Genomic DNA, 21013 nt, shown 5'->3' on the forward strand with positions numbered 1-21013 from the left:
ATCAGTTTGTTCTCTAGAGTTCAGAATCTGTTTCTTGGCTTGTCTCTCTCTCTCTCTCTCTCTCTCTCTCTTTCGCCTACTGCTTCTTTTTTTATTATTTACGTACTACTCTTTTTTAATTCTTTTTAATTTTTTTTATTTGTACAGTGTTCCAAGATTCATGTTTATGCACCACACCCAATGCTCCATGCAATATGTACCCTCTTTAATACTCACTACCAGGCTCACACATCACCCCACCCACTCCCTTCCAAAACCCTCAGCTTATGTCTAAGAATCCACAGTCTCTCATGGTTCATCTCCGCCTCTGGTTTCCCACAATTCACTCTTCCTCTCCTTTTCCTAATGTCCTCCAAGTTATTCCATATGTTCCACAAGTAAGTGAAACCATATGATAATTGACTTTCTCTGCTGATTTCACTCAGCATAATCTCCTCCAGTCCTGTCCATGTTGATATAAAAGTTGGGTAGTCATCCTTTCTGATGATGGCGTAATATTCCATTGTATATATGGACCATATCCTCTTTATCCATTCGTCTATTGAAGGGCATGGTGGGAATGAAGCCGGTGCAGCCACTTTGGAAAACAGTGTGAAGATTCTTAGAAACTAAAAATAAAGCTACCCTATGACCCTGCAATTACACTGCTAACTATTTACCCCAAAGATACAGATATAGTGAAAAGAAGGGTCTTATGTATCCCAAAGTTCTTAGCATCGATGGTCACAATTGTCTACTACTTCTTAAAGCCACTAAGAGATCTATCCCATTGTCGACTGTCCTGAAAGGTTCAGAGTGAGAACCATCCACGGGCTAAATGCCTACAAAAAGAACCCAGACGAAGAAGACCTAGTGGCCCCTGTGATGGACCCTGTCAGGGAGTGCCTGGAGATGTGCCACGTCCACTCTGGAGACCAATGTCCCGCATTCAGGAGCATCAAGAGATTAGTGAGGAGGAGAGAAGCAATGCCACAGCGCCCTGGGGCATCCTAATCCTCAGCCTCCTCATCTGTGAAATGAATCAATGAATCACCTACTAAATGAATCAATGAATCAGTGAATCAATGAATGAATGTCGTGAGGGTTCATGGCACTGACCTACATGACCCCATGAGATTCCTGTAGGTTCTCATGTAATCCTCAGGAGAACTCAGCTGACCTGCCCCTGCCCATCCAAGAGTCAGTCCTGGTGACACTGAGGGTGTACTCCGGCCGGTGCCTGACGGAACCAGGCTCAGATTCCAGCTCCTCACCCACAGCTCAAAGACCCAGTGGGAGATCGCTTTGTTCCAGAAACAGCCACGTACATTTTACGGCAGCAGCTGGGTTGATGCATCAGAATCCGAGAGCAGCATCATGGGCACGGGGCAAGTGGGAGCAGAGTGGGGCTTCCATTTGCCCACAAACAGCATCCAGATCACTGAATAATTTATGGTTCGTGCAGGTGTGATGCCCTCGGGGCTGCCTCGGCTGATGTGGCCGTTCCACCCATGTCAGCTTGTATTGCCATGAGCACCCAGCTGCCTCGGGTCCCTGCAGGATTTCAGATCACCCTCGGATCGGAGCAATTTGTCCCCGTGTCATGCTTTTGAACCACCAACCCTGGGTGCCTAGAGGGCATGGGCCATGCAAGGCCCTGGGGCCCTTTCTGGGCATGAGGTTAGGCCCCCAACACACCCCGGGACTCACATCAGATGACCAACCTGGTCACCCAGAGCCTTGACATGCACTCAGAGACCCTCCTGGGGGAGGCTGGGCCAGGGTGAGGGTCCCTGGAGGAATGGGCCCTTCCAGGAGATGGGCAGTCTCAGGCCAACTGTCCTGGATGCATGAGGCCAACAGGGCTGGGGTGACCTCCATCTTCCCCACTTCATTCTTCTCTGAACAGAAGCCACAGACAACCTTCATCGATGCAGCTTTGATCCAGGGATTAAACATTGATCAAGGGCCACGTGTGCCTACGTCTGCTTCCAGCCTGGGGATACAGTGGGGAAAAGCCAGAAGTTTCCTCCTCTGTGAAGCACACGTCCAGGGGTAGGAGACAGCCAATCCCTGCCATAATGAACAAGGGAAGAGAAAGCCTGGAAGGGGAGGAGACTGGCAGGGGGAGGGCGGTGTTGGTGACACCTGCCATAGAGTGGTCAGAGGAGAAGATGACCTGGAGTAGAGACCTGAATGAGCCAGGGAGGGAGCAGTGCAGGAGTGCAGGAGTGTGAAGAAGTTTCTGGGCAGAGGGAATGGCACATGCCAAGGCCCTGCACTGGGACTATGCTTGCGTGTCAGAGGCATTGGGAGAAGGCTTATGTGACTGGCACAGTGAATACCGTGTCATCCACAGTGAAGGATGGGACCCGAGGCTGGAATTTAAGGTGGAGCCCAAAGACAGCAGGGAAGACTCTGGATCACACTGACAGAGTCAAGAACCCAGACCACACAATGTGCTGGAGGCTTCCAGATCCCGCTGTTCAGGTGCCCAGGCCAGAGTCCGGCACACACAGGAATGGCAATGAGGGAACAAAGGAAGCGCTCCTAAAGATGCCTTGATTACAAGGGACAGTCCAATTCCACTGTACCATCAGTCCCACAAGGCTTGGAACCCATACAGCTAAAGGTGCTGGGAATCCTCTTCAGGTTCCCACAACACGCCAGGTCCCTGTCCTAGGAGAGCATCACACGACACCGGGCACCTGGGCCATTTCCGACACAGCCCATGGAGGGCCGCCCAGGAGCCTGAAGTGAGAGCAGAAAGAAATACCCCAGCAGATTCTGTCCCCTGATCTCAGCACCCCGCCTTGAGGCATCTTCTCTTCCCACAAAGCCCACCCTAGCCTGAGGGTCATCTTTCCACAGCCTTCTTGAATGGACCCCTATGCCCCCCACAGGCTCAGAAGGCCCCTTGTTCTGCCAGGGCCCTCATCCGCACACATCATTAGGGACACAGTAGGCCTGCACGTCACACTGGTGACCTGGGCAAGAGGGGGTGAGGCCTGTGCGGCAGGTGCCTTTCCTGTCACTCTGGGTACTCCCCTCTGACTTATGGGAGCTTCCCAATGACTCCTGCATGGGCACAAGAAGTGTGAGTGTGTGTGCAGACATCACCCAGGTGGGAGGATAGGAGAGGCCAGCTCTAAAGCCCCAGGAGAACATGTGAAACGCAATTTTTATTTAAAGCACAACAAAACCCCCAATCTGACCATTTTCTCCATTAGCTTATCGGCGGGGGGGGGGGGTCCTCACTCATCCTCCCATGCTGCTTTTCCATGTCCTGGGTCCTGTTCCTTTTCCTGGGGCTCCTGGGGTTGCCCTGAGTTCACAGAGTCAGCCAAGGGGTCACTGCTACGAAAGTGGATGAAGAATGTCCGCATTTCCTTCGGGTAAATGGTGACCTTCGTGCCTTGCAGGGATGTCGAGTGAGAGCTGGAGCTGCCTGGGGGAGCAGAGGTGGTCTGTCCTTAGAACCACCTGCTTCCCCGGGGTGTTTTCACCCAGATTCCCCTCATACACCGCACCCACCTACACTCTAATGTGGCTCTTCACTGAAGGCCCTTGGCTGACCCATCCCACAAGTACTCCCACTGCCATGGGCCCCTTGCATTTTGGCCCTCCCATTAGCGAAATATGTAGGTGGTCCTGGCCATGCATGGTCTCATTTCCCATGGGGTGTAGGCTCAATTCCTAGAACTTTCTCACTGAGGCCACCTGGTGGGGCTGCACTTTATATTACTGGGTTCCACTAAATTCAATCTTGAGAAGGAAGCTTGTTCATCCATCCATTCATCCATCCATCCATCCATCCATCCATTCATCCACCCACCCATCTATCATCCCACCCATCCATTCATCTATCATCCAACAATCCATCCATCCATCCACCCATCCATCCATCCATTCATTCATCATCGATTCATCATCCTGCAGAAAGATACATCTACACCTCTACCCACCCACTCATCCATCCATCTACCCATCCATTCATCTATCATCTATACATCATTCATCATATATCTACCAATCCATCTATTCATTCATCAATCATCACCTATTCATCCATCCTTCCATCCATCCATCCACCCATCCATGATCCATTAGTGTATCCATGAATCCATCTTTCCTTTCACTCATACAAACACTCACACTTACACAAAGCCACTCATTCATCCACACAACCACCATCCATCCATCCATTGTCATCGATCCATCCATCCAACCATCCCATTCGTTCATCATCTATCCATCATCAGTCTACAAATCCATCCACCCATCCACTTATCCACCTATCTATCCATCCATCCATCCATCCATCCAACACCATCTATCTATTCCCAATGACTAAGTGTGCAGCTATATAGAAAGCACTCAGCTGCATGCAGTGGACAGAGAAGACCCATGGGAAAGAGGAAAGAGGGGGAGAGAGGAATGGAGGAGGAGCCTGACCCAGCCCTGGACTCCACCAAAGCTTGAGGAGGAGTGGGCCAGACAGAAGGGGACAAGGGTGATCCAGGGAGAGGGAACAGCATGGGAAAGACTGGGGGGCATAAAGCTGTCTGTGGTTCCCAGGAGCTGATGGTGGTGTGTGCGGTGTGAGACACAGCATGATAGATGTCAGACCCCCTGGGATATGCCTGCCAGTTCAGGACTCACCCAGGGTGGTCTGCAGACACACACACAGGCATGCACACTCACACTGACCCATGGTAGGTTCTGGACGGTACAGAATCAGAGAAGCCAAGTAGCCCGCTCAAGGTCACACAGGCCATAAGGGATCTAAGCAGGATCTGGCCTGCTCCTGAGCCAGGCTGTGGTAGGGCTGGGATTCCCAGGCTCAGCCTGAACCAGGAGCTCTCAAACCTCCGCTGTGGGGACCATCCCGTGTCCTCCAGCTCCAGCGGTGCAGCGTGCTCACATCCCACGTCCCTGTGAGCGAGCGCTCCTCCACTGCCACCACTGGTCCCAGCCCCTGCAGCACGACCTGAGGGACAGGAGCACAGGGAGGGTGAGCTATCACCAAGGCCCCAGATCAGAGCAAAAGCAAAGCAGGAGCAGGGGCGACACCCATTCTTGGGGCACAACACACCACCACATGAATTCTCCCAGAAAATCCCCAGAAGGAACTGTGTGTACATTTCACAGATGAGGCCACTGAGGCCAGGACCAGCATGCTTTCCCAGGAACTACACTGAATAAGCATACCCAGGGGAGGCAGGCACAGGAACTGCCTCCATTGTCCAGACCCTTCTCCCCAGTATGGCTCAGGGGGCAGCCCAGGGTGAGACCAGGAGTGGTTATCCATCCCAAGAAAACAGGGACTCAGCCTCCTGTGCGAGGACAGAGGTAGGTGGCCCCTTCTGGCCTGCCCAGGAAGGGATGGCTGGCCCAGATGTGTGAGGTTTCTGGAGAAGCTTCCCTGAATTGACACAGGGAGAAAGCAATCAGAAGCAGTACCCCATTTGCTGCTGCCTTCCCACTTCTGCAAACCTATCTGCTTGTGAGGCTGTGCCTGCAGGTGACCACAAAGGATGAGCCAAAGAGAACAGCGAGCACATCAGCGAGGCTGGCTGCGGGACACGCGACACAGGAAGGGACCAGAGAAGCAGCAGCAAGAATGCAGAGAGAGGAGGGAGGGATGCCCACGTGCCCCCACAGTACCCACTCCAGGGTGAGCGAGAGCACCCCAGGCATCTCTGCTGAGGTCTTTGCCAGAGGGGATTTCCACACTGGGGTTTGCCTGCTTGCTAGGACTTCAGGCTACGGCCTGGGAGCCTGTCACAGGGTCTGAGGGCTCTTACCTCCAGGTTCACACTCACGGGTTGAGACAGGACCAGGTCCTCCCCCACCTCATGCAGGTGATGGAGCCGCAGCAGGACACGGCGGAGGTCCACCTTGGCCTTCCTTCCTTGGCCTTCAGGGACAGAAGGAACCCCATCAGTGCCAATCCTCTAGTCTGGGCCCTTCACTTCCTACCCTCAGCCTCCCCAGGAGGCAACTGACATAGTCCCTGCTTGATATTACTGCTGCACACAGGTTATGAAAAAATCCCTTCTACCTGTTCCAGGGAGTGGTTATGGATTGGAGCCCTAGGGTCAGGCAGGTCCTCTGTCTCCTGATGATGGTGGGAGTGGGGTGGAGAGAGGACATGCTGATGTCCAGGATGACACACCTGCTTCATAATGTGGCCCTGAGTTCGGGGAGATGGGGGTTGGGTCTCACTCCATCCCTGAGGCTTCCCTCACTCTGCCCCTCACTCCCTGCTCTCCAGGGAGGAGGGACCTTTATTCAACAGGTCTGGGGCACCCCCAGGCCAGCCCCTTTCTCCTATTTGGGAGCTAGCTGTCTACAGGAGACCTATTCTCTTGCATGTGGTCACTCATGCCAGTGGGAAGGGAACACTCTGCTTGTAGGGAGGCTTCCCACCCAGCATCTTCTGTGACGGGGATTCCTGGTAATGGGGTTCAGTGCTAGAAAGCCACTTGGCTGCAGGCATAAGCCATGGTTCCCAAGATCCACTTTATCAGATAAAAGTGTTATCTGGACTGTTGCCTCTTCCTTTTCCTCCTTCTTAAATCTGTGGAATCATACTGAGCTGTCCTTGGTGACTGGCAGGACCTAGGTGGGGCTCTAGGGGACAAGAGGGTGCCTGAGGGGCAGCTAGCCCTGCCTTTGAGTGCTCACACTGGAAAGGGGAAGATAAGGTGTGGCTGGAGCTTTGGCAACAGGATGAGTCAGCTCATGGCAGGTGTCACCTCCACCAGGAAGCCCTCCATGATGCCCTGCTGGAGGTATAATGTGAACACTAACATCACTGGCTGGTGACTTGGCTGATTCCCCCTCTAGATGGAGAGCTCTGTGAATCTAGGGGCCTTGCCTACCTTGGTCACTACACTACCCAGTGCCCGGCACAAGAGACATCTGTTCAGTGAATGAATGGAAGTTCTGGACAGTCAGGCTTCCTGGGTTCAGAGGACGAGTGGGACTGGCTTTTCAGGGTTCTAGGAGGTGTCCCTGAGGAGCAGGACTGCACTGAAGGCTGAGGGTCTGGCAGATGATGGATGGTGATGATTGGGAGCTGGTAGTAGGGTTAGCAGGGATCCATCAGAGAATGTGTGGACATATCCTGGGCTGGGGTCCATGTCCAGAGTGTACCCTGCTTACTGAGTGAACTGGTCCCCCACAGCCTGTCTATGGGTCTGGGCTTCCCCTTTGGGTAGAGAAGGGGATCAGGTGACCATGCAGAAGCAGGACAACTCTGAGAGGAGCCCACTTTGTCTGGTAATGGACATGGGGCCAGGTCACCATGGGGAAGGAGTCATGAGTCTGGCTCCCTGGACACCTGCCTCACCTTTCTGGAGATTCTGCAGGTGCTCTGTGTGGTTGGAGCTATAGTTCCAGCCTGGGATGCTGAGGATCTGAAGGTGAAGACCTGGGGGTAGGGTCACAGCTTCTTGCTGTTGGGGGTCTGGGAGATTCTGAGCAATCGCTGCAGGATAGACACACAGAGCCAGGACAAGCATTGGGGCCAAGCTCCTCCTCCTGGCAGTGAGAGCTCTGCACACCATGTGCCCTTGTTCAGGCAATCTGGCTCCTGCCCATGTGTATCCCACAGGGAGGACAGCCTGAAGCACCTGCTGAGGTCCCAGTGCCTCAGGCATCCCCTTTCCTGCCTTTGCCCATGGACATCCTTCCACCTGGATGCCTTTCCTCCCACCTGTCCAGGGGCTCAGATCACAGAGTCTAAGAGCCAGAAGGACCCTGAATCTCTAGTCCAGCCATTTCAAAGTAGAGATGGGGAGTCTACCACCCACAGGGGTGATGGGGTTTGTTCCAGACCCCAGGGCAGGTTCATGCAGAGCCCTGATTTCAATGCAAGCTGTGGGATGCCAGCTCTTCTCTTATTTTGTCATCCATGGCCTCCCTACTCAGAAGGCACCTCAGCCCCCTCCTCCTTCCAGGAAAAGACCTTTCAGCTCTGGGCTCCAGCTGGGCACCACCTCCTTGCAGTCCCCAAGCCACAGTGATTGGCCCAAGCTCATACCACGAATTCCTCTCTGCACCAGTCAGAAGCTTTCCCTGGAACTGTTGTACTTAAGCTTGGAACAATTGTGCTCATTTCTTTTGCTGAGGTTGGGAGAGAGGAAGTGGGACAGAGAATATCAAGCAGGCCCCTCCACAGTCCAGGGGCCTAATGCAGGGCTTGATCTCATAAGCCGAAGATCATGAACTGAACTGAAATCAGGTGTTGACTGCCTACCAACTGATTCACCCAGGTGACACTAGGTGTTTCATTCGTTTAATGATGTTCCAAAAGTACCATCTCTAAACATGATTATTATTTATTTTCCCCATTTTCAATTATTTTCATACAGGTACAGCCTGTTTTAAGTCAGTAGTGGTCTGAGTGGAAGGAATTCATGAGCTTTGCAGATCAGACCATGGACAGGAATCTCCCTCACCTGGTGACAGCATACCCAGAAGTCAAATAAAACAAATATTCTAATGTTGATCTTCTAGGTGTGAAGCCATATATTGGCTCCCTTTGAATATGTCATATTCAGAAAGGAAAAAAGGGTCGCCTGGGTGACTCAGTTTGTTAAAGTCTCCGCCTTCGGCTCAGGTCATGATCCCAGGGTACTGGGATCGAGACCCATGTCAGGATCTCTGCTCTGCAGGGAGCCTGCTTCCCTCTCTCTCTCTGCCTGACTCCCTGCCTACTTGTGATCTGTCTGTCAAATAAATAAATAAAATCTTTTGAAAGAAAGAAAGAAAGAACAGACATCAGAGCAAAATTGAAGGAAACTCAGGGAAAAGGTACAAGGTGGAATGGGTGTGTCTCGGGAATGCTCCCACCACCTATATGAGCTTGAGTGAACCCTGAACCTCTTTGCCCAAGTTTGCCTACACCTTATAATGAGGACTTTGGATCAGAGACCCTGAGCTCCCTTCTGCCCAACGTTGTCCAGATCAGGGGTGGTCCACACCCCTCCCCAGGTCTACCCGGCCAGGTGGGCTCATTCTGGTATGAACAGTCCCTTACCATTCAGCTCTCTTAACAGCACGACGGGTCTGTGCTGCAGTGCCAGCCCACTCCTCTGGCGCAGGCCCGCGGTGAGCGGCCGGGGTCCCAGCAGGAGCCAGAGCACGGGGTGGACAACAGAGGTGTCGTTCAGTGTGAGGTCATAATCCAGAGCCCAGTCAAAGTTGTTCCTCAGCCGGCGATGGAGCATGACCTGCAGGGGAAAGCTGTCTGACAGGGCCCCCTCCCACCTGCTTCCACCCTGGGTGGCCAGGAGGGCCCACTTCCTACCTCCACCTGGCCGTTCCCTTGGCTGGAGACGCCATGTGCCTGCTCAGACAGCAGCACCAGCCTGCTTTGGCTGTCCTCGATGAAGGCGGACTGAACCATGGGGTAGTAATTCTGTGCACACAAACACGGCCAGACTGGCTGTCAGGGCAAAGTACTGGCAGGACTGCTGGTCAAGGTCCCCTTGGGCCACCCTTGCCTGTCCCCCACACGGGCACAGCAACTGCTCAGGGTGCAGCAGGAAGACTATGGTAGAGGCTCTGACCACAGAGCCCAACAGACTGTCATTCACATACAGATGCACTGCTTCCTGCCCATCTGAGCTGGGAACCAAGTTTCCTCATTGGGACCTCAATTTCCCCACCCATACAACAAGCTCATGACCCAATGCACATTTCTGTGCGAGGGATGAGGGGGTGCGTGGGGCTCATGTGCTATGGATGCAGAACTGAGGGTTACTACAGAGACAAAGGACTGAGTCTGGTCTGGGGCAGCAGCCACACTCCCCACGCTCTGTGCTCTGCTGGAGCAAATGGCCTGGAAGGACCCAAAAGGACGGTCAGGAGCCCCTGCACAGCACGGGAGAGTGAGCAAGCAGGGATGAAGGGACCAGAACTCACAAGCAGAGTAGGCTGGGGACATAGCCCACTGGGCCCCCCGGGTGGAGTAAGGACTAATGATTACTGGGGTCACAGGAGACCCCCAGCGTGGGCTTCACCTCGATTGATCCCGCTGACCCTCCCAGCCCTGGGGACCAAGGTTATTCCTTCCACTGGGGCAGTGGGGAGCCATAGGAAGGCCAACCCACTTGCCCAGGGTCACTGAGCTAGAGCCCTGGGATGGGGGAGCGGATGTGTGGCTTCGGGCCATGCTCATCACTTTGAACGAGCTGCCAGGCAGTGTCTCTGCTGCAGCACCTGGCGTGGGTCAGGCCCTCTAAGCCTTTGACCAGCATCAGCTCAGAAATCTCAGAACGACTCCTTGGGGGAGTCGTTCTGAGATTTCTGATCTACACAAAGGAAACTGAGGCACAGACAGGGACAGGGATGGCCCAGTGTCTGTGGTAGCACCAGATTTAAGACACCAGGGGTGACCCGAGACGGGGTCCTCCACCCCCAGCAGCACAGGTAGGCAAGGGGCTCACAGGTGGTGCTGGAACGGGCTTCTTGCTCTGGACTTCTGGAAAAGGGACATCAGGGCCACCCCATGGGTGCAGGTCCAGCAGGCATCCTAGGGCCTACCCGAGCGATGCTGTTGGTCGCGTGTTCCCGGAAGACTCTCCGCTGCATCTGGAAACCATTGCTGTCCGAGTAGAGGATTTGCCGGTTGTGGAGACTGGTGGTCGTCCTCAGGATGGCCTCACGGTTCAGCTCCAAGGGGCCCACCCGGTACTCCTGCTCGATGCGACGACAGAGCAGCTCCCCACCATGGCCGACCGGCACGTGGGCGAGCCGGGAGTAGATGGCATATGTGTGGTTCCGGTCTCTCTCCTTCCTGGAGAATTGGGACTCAGTGGGTCAGGCTCTGGGAACTCTGCAGGCATCCCTCCCTCCTTCCCCTTTCATCCGTCTCTCCTTCCCTTCCTCGCTCCCTCCCCATTTGTCTTCCTTTCTTCTTTCCTTCTTTCCTCTCTTCCTTCTTCCTTCCTTCCTGTTTCCATGACCCCTTCTCTCCCTCCCCCCTCTTGCAGTGAGGCAGAGAGTCAGGAGCCATCCTGGGCAATATAATGGGAAGAGCCTGGTCCCTGATAATACAGAGCTTGGTTGGGGGTGCTGACCTGGATGGTTTAGTTCTGTGCTGTCACATGACTTTTTGTGTAAGTCATTATCCTTGTGGGTTCCTGGACCAACTCTGACCTTGGACACCCCCCACAAGGTACAGCATGTGCAATGAGGCCAGGATACTCCAGTCCAGAGCAATCACGTCTGCATCAAGATTCCATTGAGAAGAAGCTGGTATAAGGAACACACATGGACCCTGACTCCCTCCAAGAACGAGCTGGTGTCAGGAACACACATGGACCCTGACTCCCTCGTAACCCAACCAAGTGCACCAAGGGAGCCCCAGCGCACCTGTAGAAGAACTGCTGGATCTCCGTCATGAGCTTTCCTGCCACAATCTTCATCCCCACACTTTTCCATGGGCGCTTTGCACTCTCAGTGGGTGTAAACACAAAGTTATCAGATATAGGGCCATATTTCAAATTACCGTTGACATGGTACTCCATGAACTCCTGGGTCACCCACACTGTGCTGTTACTCTCTCTGCAGAGACAGGAAAGGGAAAGCAGTATTCTCTTCCTGCACGTGTGTCCCGAGCATTGTCCTTGTCATCTGGGAGCTGGTGAACAGCCTTCTATGCAGACACCCACCTCCATAAGAAGCAGAGTAAAGAGACCTCAGCAGAACCTCGATGACAGTCACGAGGCCGCTCAGTGACACCTATGCATGTGGTTCACCGTGAGACACCCTCTCCCCTGAGCCAAGTGGCCTTAGATCCTTCCATGTGCCAGGGGGATCCCACGCAGGAGGGCGACAGAAGCTGTATAACAGGACCCCAAGAGCCTAAGCAGAGGGTATTGAAGCTGCCCAGAGGGAACGTCCCCTGGAGGTGGTGCCTGGTCATCAGGCAGCCAGCAGGGCCACCCACACCTTTCAGAGGAACCCCAAGGAGCACAAGCAAGGACTTCATCATGCGGACCCCCTGGCATCCAGATGTAAAGAGCCAGCACCTTCGCTCACTTTGCCGCCTCTTCCTGACTCCCGAGGGCAGGGAATATGAACCCACCTCACTCCCGAGGCCCCCGAGGCTGGGGGCCCTAATCCCTGGCACAGGACCTGATGTCTGGGAAGAGCCCAAGCCAGGCCTCAGGTTCTGTTCCAACCGCACGATCTGGGCTCATTCCATTTGGTTCAGATACTGGGGTTGGGACGGAGGGTGGGGGAAGAATGGGCAGAAACTCAGAGCCCTGTAGACACATGGATGGTGTAGACATGTGTATGGATTGTACCTCTATGTGTGGTCAAGGCACAGTCACGTACTGGGATTGGGGCATGGGTCTGCAGGTACAGAACATAATGAAGTGTCCCTTCCACCCCATTTGGGGGATTTCTGTGCTATTGTGTTGGGCATGGACGGGAAGGCAGGGGGTCATCTGAGAAGGGCCCCTCTGTCCCCTCTGAAGAGGCCAGAAAAGGTTCTGCTCATTAGTCTGGCCCAAACCCTTTCCCTTCTGGCTGCAGGCTGCCCACGCCCCACTCCCTGCATCAGCTCTGCTGGGTGTTGTCGGGGAGAGACTGGAGGAGTAAAGCATGCGCCATCTGCGGTGGGAATAACACCGAGCCTGAGGGGGGACAACACGCTCATGCCCATAGCAGCATGGACGGACTTTGGACACAGGATGCTAAGGGGAGGAAGCCCACCCCACAGGGCTGCATGGAGTTCATCCCCTGGTATGAAATGTCCAATTTAGACAAATCCAGAGACAGAGAAGAGTCAGAGGGGCCATGACTGGTAATGCTCACATGAGCATTGAGTGTCCTAACCCCACAGACGGGGAACATTTCCATGGCTGAGCTGCATGGTCAGCAAATTCTACCCACGGTGCTATCCTGTGACAAAGAAGGTCCCTCCACCCAACCTGCCCTGGGGTGGTCTCTGCACATGGTGGCTGCCCCCTCGGGCCCTGCACAGGAGGGTCCTGCCATGGAACAGCTGTCCCTCATCTGTGCCCATGAATTCCCTGGCCCTTCCAGTCCTCAGGCCCGGCTCCAGGTGCCTCCTGCCCACCAAGACTCTGATCCACTGCTCTCCATCTCCACAGCTCCTTCTCTCTGTGACAAGTGGTCAGGCACTGGGCCATTGATTTACCCCAGAGGGGATTTCAGGGACCCTTAAGTAGCACCCAGTTCTCACCCAGCCAAAAGGAACAGAGACAGATGGGGGTGAAGGGATGGTCAGCAGGCCAAGAGTGTACTACTGGACATGCTGAGTAAAGGGTCATGGCTGAGGATGAGGCCTTCATGAATTGCACACAGTGAAGGCGAGGTGGGGCTGGCCCAGCAAGAGCTGTCTAGTTGGGCATCAGGCCTGACTGGACAAGCATTCCAAGGCCAGCCTGGGGACTCTGCTCTAACCAGGGAGGCTCAGAAGTTGCCTGGCCACCCCGGGTTCTACTGCTCTCCCCATCCTCCCCTCCCCACCCAAGCTGGCTGCAGTCACTTCCTTCTACCTGCCACACCCTCTCTCCAGGAGATCTTTAGAATGATGAAGGACACAGCTCTGCTGGCGTCCCCCTGCAGGGAACTTCCTAGTGATGTAGGCTCTAGAGCTGTGCACAGCTGCCCTCAGGGTGATCGCCAGGTACCACTCACCTCACACCCATACTCCTCTCTCCTTTTTCTTTCCCTCCCTCACTTTCTGCCAGCTACTCCCCCCAGACTTCCTGTTCCTCCTGCATTTCCAATCCTGTTGGGAGTTCACATCAGGAAATGTAGTTGGGGTAGAATGACAACTATCTGGAATGTGACCTGGGGATGGACAGGGCTGGCCCCAAAACACTTGGGAGATTTTTCCTGGGGGTCACCTGCTTTCTCTGCTGTCAACAACTAGTTGCTGAATGAATGGATGTGTGGATGGATGGTTGGATGGATGCATGGATGGTTGGATGGATGGATGGTTGGATGGATGAATGGATGAATGGGAAGATAAACATACAGGGATAGATCAAATGATAATTGGATAGATATATGTGTGTAGGCATGAATGAGTGGGTGAGTAGGTCAATATATGGATAGATTGGAGGGTATGTGGATGGATGGATAGATGGATGTGTGGTTGGGTATGTAGGCAGGTAGATATATGAATGGATGGAAGGTGAGGGAATGGATGGGTGGGTGGTTGAGTGAGTGAATGAGTGGATGGTGGATGGTTGTGTGGTTGGGTAAATATATAGACGACTGTGAGTATAATGGATGGATGAAAGGATGGGTGGTTGGGTGTATGGATGGATGGAGGAAGGGTGGATCTGAGGGTGTGAGAAGGTAGCTTATGGGTGGTTGGGTGCTTTGGTGTGTGGATATAAAATAATACTTGTGGGAGTTAGTGAATGGATGGGTGGTTAGTTAGTTGAATAAATGGATGAACAATAAGGATAGTGTATGGAAAGATGGATGGATGGATGGATGGATGGATGGATGGATGGTCGGATGTTAGAGTGAGGTGATGGATGTATGGGTGGATAGAAGGTTAAAGAAGAAGGTTAGTGGGTGTATGGATAGATGGATAGAATGATGGATGGATGGAATGATGGATGGATGCATGCATGCATGCACAGATGAATATATAGACAAGTGGGAGGATAGTGGATAGGTGGAAGGATTGGGTGGTTGGATGAGTGGATGGATGGAGGATGGATGGATGAGAAGGTGTTTGAAAGTGGTAGATGGGTCACTGCATGGGTGGTTTGATGTGTGGATACATGGATGGTTGTGGGGGTGGTTGGGTTGTTGGATACATGGATGAACAAGAAGGATGGTGGTTGGATGGATGGATGAGTGGGGGGATGGATGGATGAGTAGATGGATGGGTGGATGGAAGGGTGAGAGGTATAAAATGGGTAAGTAAAATGGGTATAAAATGGGTAAGTGAACGGATGCAAAAGTGGTTGTTGGGTGGGTGGGTACATGGATAGTTATATGTTTCTCTAAATTTAAGATAGTGAGTAAAGTGAATATTATATATTCTCTTTGAGTGAGGTTTCACATCCACTTTATGTATCAACAACCCTGGAATGATAAAATTCATGCAGGGTTTTCCTGTAGTGGTCTAGTTTCACAGTTGCAGAAATAAAGCTGATAACACAGGAAGGGCCTTCACCACCTTCTGATGATTCCTCTAGCAGGTGAGGACACAGGCAGGTGGGGGAATGTAAGTCCAGGTCTCAGCACACACTTCTGTCTGAGTCAGCAATGGCTGTGCCTCACCTCTCCAAGATGCTGTGCATGAGGTTAGTGTCAGCGTCCAGGAACACAGTGTAACAGTCATTCTCCACAGAAATTAGGTGCCTAACCCCTGGACCAGCATGTGTCTCTGGCTTGCGGGCAAAGTTGGAGGTTTTAGCCAGACTGGCACCCAACTGCTTGGTGTCTTCTTGAGTCCCCTGGGCATGCCTGATACGGTAGTGTCGGTAACTGAGGCCCGGGATTGTGGTCAGCACATGCACATCATAAGCAGTTTGCCTCTCTTTTGATTCCTGGATCTGCAAGGTCAAAAGAAGAAAACAAAATGGTGAGTATCAGGGAAGGAGGACCCTCAGTGTCCTCACTCTGCTGTGACTTGCACACCTCCTGGATAGGGTGCTCACTACCCTCAGACAGCAGGGTCTTTCCATCATTGGACTGTGCTGAGTTCCCTTCAGGCATCCTCCCTGCTCACAAGGACCCTGCCTCAGCCCCCACCTTCCTCCCCGGCCTCCCTCACTCCTCAGACTCCAGCATCAGACACCACCCTCACTTCCAAGCATTCCTGCTGTTTCTTACCTCAGAGCCTTTGCTCATGCTATTCCCCCTCCCTGGAGAGCCTTCTCTCAGAAGTCCCTTATTTCACACCCTCCAGTTTCCCCAGGGGATGTTTTTCTGTTCACCCCACCATCTTCCCCATCCCCTGTCACCTGACATCCGTGGGGGAGGGATGGAGAAGGACACTAGGCACACTCAGCCAAGTCCCCTACTCTCCAGGGGAAGAATGCAGCATCTGAGCCCCCATGGGAAGCTCAGGAGCCCTATCAGTAACCCCAGGATCTGCACACACCATCCCACACAGGCTTTGTGAGACATACATATCCTGTCCCTGCCCCGCTTCCAGCTCTGTCAATCTTCCTCGTCAGAGCACAACCATCTGTCACATTTCACATGTTCTTATTTTGTTTCCTGCCTGTTCCCCAGAGTGAGAATATGAGTCCTCTGTGGACAGGGACTTCATGGGCTTGGTTATTAAGGAAGCCTGGAACCTAGGCCAGGGCCTGACACACAATAGGTGTCCAAAATATTTGTTGAGTGCATTTACTCAGAGTGGTGTTGCGTGTGGGTGAAGAAGGGGGTGCTAGGGGTTGGGTCAGCTGAAATCAACACCATCCCGTCTCCCTGCCCAGGTCAGATGACTCCTCATCCTTCTGCATCAACTAAGGTCCACTAGCCTCGCTCCCCAGGTCATCACTCCATACCACATATGTCCTTTAAGTGTCTGACCCGCCCATTCCCCATGGGTGGTACTGCTGTCCAGGACCAGAATGTGCCTCTGGGATTGTTTGCTGAGTGGCTGATGTCAGCACCTCTTGCACATCCACAGGGAAACCCTGGCACTGGGGGACAGGCAGGGTCCCTGAGCCCCTCGGCTGGCTCCAGGCAGTGGAAGGAAATGAGGGCAGACCACACACTGGTGTCTGGGTGTGCGGACACAGGCACCTGGGCCAGCCTAGAGCATCAGCATCTCCACATGTCTGAAGACTCCTGAGGGCCTTTCCACAGAAAGTGGATGTTTACATGAGAACACAAATGTGCCCCATGTCGAGGGTGTGAGGAGAAGCCTCCCAAGCAGGGCAGGCCACCCAGGAGACCCTCCAGGGAGGGGACAGTGCTGGGACTTCTGGGCACTTCAGATGCTCACAGACCAGTGAGAGTCCCCTGGTGGATCTCACTGACCTTACTGAATAAGGGTCCCAAAATGTGTCCTCTAGGTGTGGCCCCCATAGTCATGTGTTCACGTGAACTGCTCCCATTTCGGGAAGTGCCATACTGGAAAAGATGTCAGCAGCAGCAAGTGTGCCCCTCTGCACGCTGTCAGGGCCATACCTGTGCAGCCACCAGCTGGCCGGACTCATCTGTGACGCTGACTCTGGAGAAGCCCACCGTCAGGGTAACAAGGGTGGTGACCGTCCAGGCCAGGGGGTTGTAGACCACGGCAACGTGTCCCCTAGCTTCTGAGTCTGCACACAGAAAACTGTCCTTACCTGCTGCCATTGGACTCACCCAACACACCTGGGGGCCCCTGGCTACATGGGAAACTGAGGCAGGAGAGACACGTTCTGCAGAGCTGCCAGAGCAGCTGACTATAGGACCAGTGGGCTAGTGCACTCCTGTACCCAGCAGGCCCCATACTCTGCTCAGAGCTCTGTGTCATGTCCCCAGGAAGAGGAAAGTGGAAGGGATCACACAAGGTTCAGGGCCGCACAAGGGATGTGGTTACAGAGTCTGAGACTCGGATTGTTCTAGTCCTCTCTCTGACCCCCAGCTCTCTGCTCAGAAGGGTTCAGAGACCCCTCTCAGACATGCAGGGCCATCCCACAGGGACCTCACTTACCCGAGTATGCCGGGGTCCTGTCCTGGACAATGGAGACCATCAGTTTGTGCACACCCTGCATCCCGGACCTCAGATTCTTCACATACATGTCTCTCACCTTGGGGGTCTCAGTCCCAGTGATGGCATGATGGTGCTGCACCTGCATCCCAACCAGAGTGGGGGAAACTCTGGATCGGGCCTGCCTCTGCAGACCACCTCCTGGGGGCTGGCATTCCTTTCCCTCTCACCAGGTGCTAGTGGAGCAGATGAGTGTCCACATTCCAGACTAGGAAACTGAGGCCCCAAGACTGACGACCTTACAGAAACCCACCGAGTCCCCTAGCTTGGGTAGAAAACAGACATCTGCAAGGCACCTGCCCCAGCTTCATCTCCGCTGTGCAGTCTGCCTGTGAGTGCCACTGGGATGCTCCAGGCACCCTCCATTCTCTGCACACCCACTTCAGTGTTCATGAGCTTGTGTTCCTCAAAAGGAGACTGAGGCCCCACCAGCTAAAGCCACGGATCTCACCCACTCCAATGGACTCAAGTCTATCCACTCCACCCCCAACACAGTGTCATGTTCTGTCAGTTTTCCCATCTGTACAGTGGGGACACATGGAGACAGAGCGTTGGGAACAACTTGCTGTGGGACAGCCACCGTGCCAAGCAGCTTATGTACATTCTCACATTCAGTTGCCCCACCATCCTGGGGTGGGCATGAGCTTCTCAGTGTACAGGGAGGGAATTAAGGCTCAGAGAGGAAAGTCCTGAGCCTGAGGACACACAGTGGAGTGGGACTGAATCCATGCAGGACTGTAGAGCACTAAGGCTGCTTCTCTTTATCCTTTGCCCTCTGGGTAAATTTGGCTAAAGCTTAGTGAAGCCATGAGCTGAAGGCTATCAGAGCCTGGTTCTAGCCCTGGCCTAGGCTCCACCTGCACCTGTCATGGGACCACAGGCCACCTCGGTGTTCTCTTCTGGAACGTGGACCTTTAGTGACCAGGGGCTGGGGAAGTGCACTGACCAGAAGGTTTCCAACCTGATCGTGTTGCTGAGAGGGGTGCCGTTACCTCAGAGACAGCCCAGCGGAGCTGCTGGAGCTGCTTCAGGGCCCAGTCCAGGTCCAGGTGCTGGTGAGGGACCGGCCACACAGAGCGTGTGAACATGGACTCCCCAGCATACAACAGAGCGCTGGCTCGCCTGGCCAGCCCCTTGAGCCTGCTGCGGGATGAGTAGAAGCCGGTCCAGGCCTGATGTGGACCTGGAGAGAAGGGCTGGCAGTTGGCTTGAGTCTTCCTGGCCTGGGAACTTCCCGAGACCAAGTCCCAGGAGAGCTGAGGAAGCTGGGGCCTGGGCTCTGGCTCTGCCTGGGTCACCTATGAGAGCAGCCAAAGACTCCTGCTCCAGCTAGGCCAGAAATAGCGCAGGGATTCCAGGGAGGGGTTGGGGTAAGTGTGAGGATGTAGTTGGCCTGGACCAGGCCTGGGATAGAGAACCAGAGAGCCCAGAGTGGACCTGGGAAACCTGGAACAGCCTATGACCCTAGGGCCTGGATAGGAGAGCAAGATGGGAGCCAAGTTGGCAGCATCCAGCTGACATAGGCCCTGAGTGCTCACATGTGACTCGGGGGCAATGGGGAGTCCGAGACAAGCCTGCAATCACTGGGGTTCCACTGGCCACCCAGGGACGTGGGATGGGGGAGAGCTGAGGGATCCCGTGTCTGCTGCATGGACCTGCACATAGAGAATGACTCCTGACTAAGACTGGGTGGGAGGAGGGGGGCTGGGTGCCTCCTGGCAGCATGGCTGGGTCTCACAGGTTGTTGACTATCCCTATAGTTCTTGCCTTCTGCCTTCTCCCAGGCTGGGGAGTGTCTCCATCCCTGACCTTCTCCCACATGACCTGAACTCACCAGGAAGGGTAGCCCTGTGATCTGAGGAAAGGCTACAGGCTGTGTATGCTGTCCACAGCTGTCCACAGCTCCTCCAGGAGGCTGAGTGTCCTGGTCAGGCAGGACCTAGCTCTAAATCCCCAGTGACTCAGAGCAGGGACCAGGGATCACCGCACCTGTCCACTCTCCACATAAACATTGTCTCTCCTGGAGGGTTGCACCAAATCAAGCCCATTCAGAACACCTGCAGGACATTGTCCTATCTCCTCCCTCCTCGGTGTAGCCCCGCCCACTTCAGCATAGCCGCGCCCACACTCACGTAGCCTCCCCTACCTGGACTGTAACCACGCCCACAAGGAGGTAGTTACACTTGAACGAAAGTGTAACCCCGCCCACATCAATCTGCTCCTCCCACCTCAACTGTAACCATGCTCACAGCCTCGTAGCCCTCCTGGGTGAAGGGGGCCAAGGCCTTGTGGATGTGGAAATAGGAAGCTATGGAGCACTTCTGTGAGTGTAGTGTCAATCCTAGGATAGCTAGGTGGGACAGGGTGTGGGGGCGGGTGTGGGGAGCAGGGGCCATCTCGGCCCCAGTGACCCTCAACTGCACGGCAGAGCAGACTCAGTGGGTACCCTCCCCAGCACCAGATCTGCATCCAACCTGCACGGGGTCATACCTGAGGAATAGGGCAGGAAGTCTTGGTGTTCACGGACATGCCAGGTGACATTGGTAGCTTGCAATGCACCGAAGTATTTGGCCAGCGTGGCGTACTCGACAGAGATGCCGAGTTTGGGTGTATTACTGTTGATGAATTCCAGCAGAGGGTCCATGTTTTCGAACTGCAGCGAGGCATTGAAGAACTGCTTGTCACACCCCTGCATGCAGGGACACAGCGCAAAACCTTGGAATTCCTCTGCAGAGCCCAGCCCAGGCAGAACCCAGCCCAGCCCTCATCACCCCCCTCAGGGGCCCTCCTGGCTCCCTGGCAGAACCTCCAACCAGCTCCCCAGGGGCATCCCTGCACCCACTTACCTTCCTTCCTCCCTTCTGTCCTTTCTTACTTCCTTCCTTCTTTCCTTCCTCTTTACTTTTTTCACTTTAAAATCTTGTTAGTTTTAAATCATACTGTACATTACATCTCCAGAGCATGTTTCTTGTATAACTGGAAGTCCGCACCTTCAACCACCTTGCCCAGAGCCTCCTCCCTCACCCCTCAACTCCAGAGACTGCAAAACTTATCTCTTCATCTATGCTTGATGACTTTAGTATCACATTAAATGAGATCATGCAGTATTGGAATTCTGTCTGACTTATTTCTCCCCAGGGCCTTTTTAAAAGATCAACAGTATTACTATCCATCAATATCATTAATTATAACACCTGACAATTATGAATAACAGGGATAACAGCCATCACCCACAATTACAGACCTTCTGTGCCCCTTTCCACAAGCAGTCAAGATGTAAGAAGACAGGCTAGGGAGTGCCCT

General features: G+C 53.9%; 1 protein-coding gene across 1 annotated transcript in view; it reads right to left on the reverse strand.

The window, feature by feature from the left end:
• Positions 1-3233: 3233 nt before the first annotated feature.
• LOC122890235 (epididymis-specific alpha-mannosidase-like) overlaps positions 3234-21013 on the reverse strand; it is a 32449-nt gene continuing 14669 nt past the window's right edge. The window contains exons 7-19 of the mRNA XM_044225947.1: positions 20201-20399; positions 18703-18893; positions 17654-17792; positions 17146-17279; positions 15280-15554; positions 11368-11559; positions 10537-10789; positions 9299-9409; positions 9029-9221; positions 7337-7474; positions 5787-5899; positions 4849-4969; positions 3234-3427 (exon numbers count right to left, since the gene is read on the reverse strand). Of these exons, the coding sequence (XP_044081882.1) occupies positions 3234-3427; positions 4849-4969; positions 5787-5899; positions 7337-7474; positions 9029-9221; positions 9299-9409; positions 10537-10789; positions 11368-11559; positions 15280-15554; positions 17146-17279; positions 17654-17792; positions 18703-18893; positions 20201-20399 (2253 nt within the window). The remainder of the gene's footprint in view (positions 3428-4848; positions 4970-5786; positions 5900-7336; positions 7475-9028; positions 9222-9298; positions 9410-10536; positions 10790-11367; positions 11560-15279; positions 15555-17145; positions 17280-17653; positions 17793-18702; positions 18894-20200; positions 20400-21013) is intronic.

Source organism: Neovison vison, chromosome 11 (assembly GCF_020171115.1).
Source record: "Neovison vison isolate M4711 chromosome 11, ASM_NN_V1, whole genome shotgun sequence".
NCBI classification, from domain to species: domain Eukaryota; kingdom Metazoa; phylum Chordata; class Mammalia; order Carnivora; family Mustelidae; genus Neogale; species Neogale vison.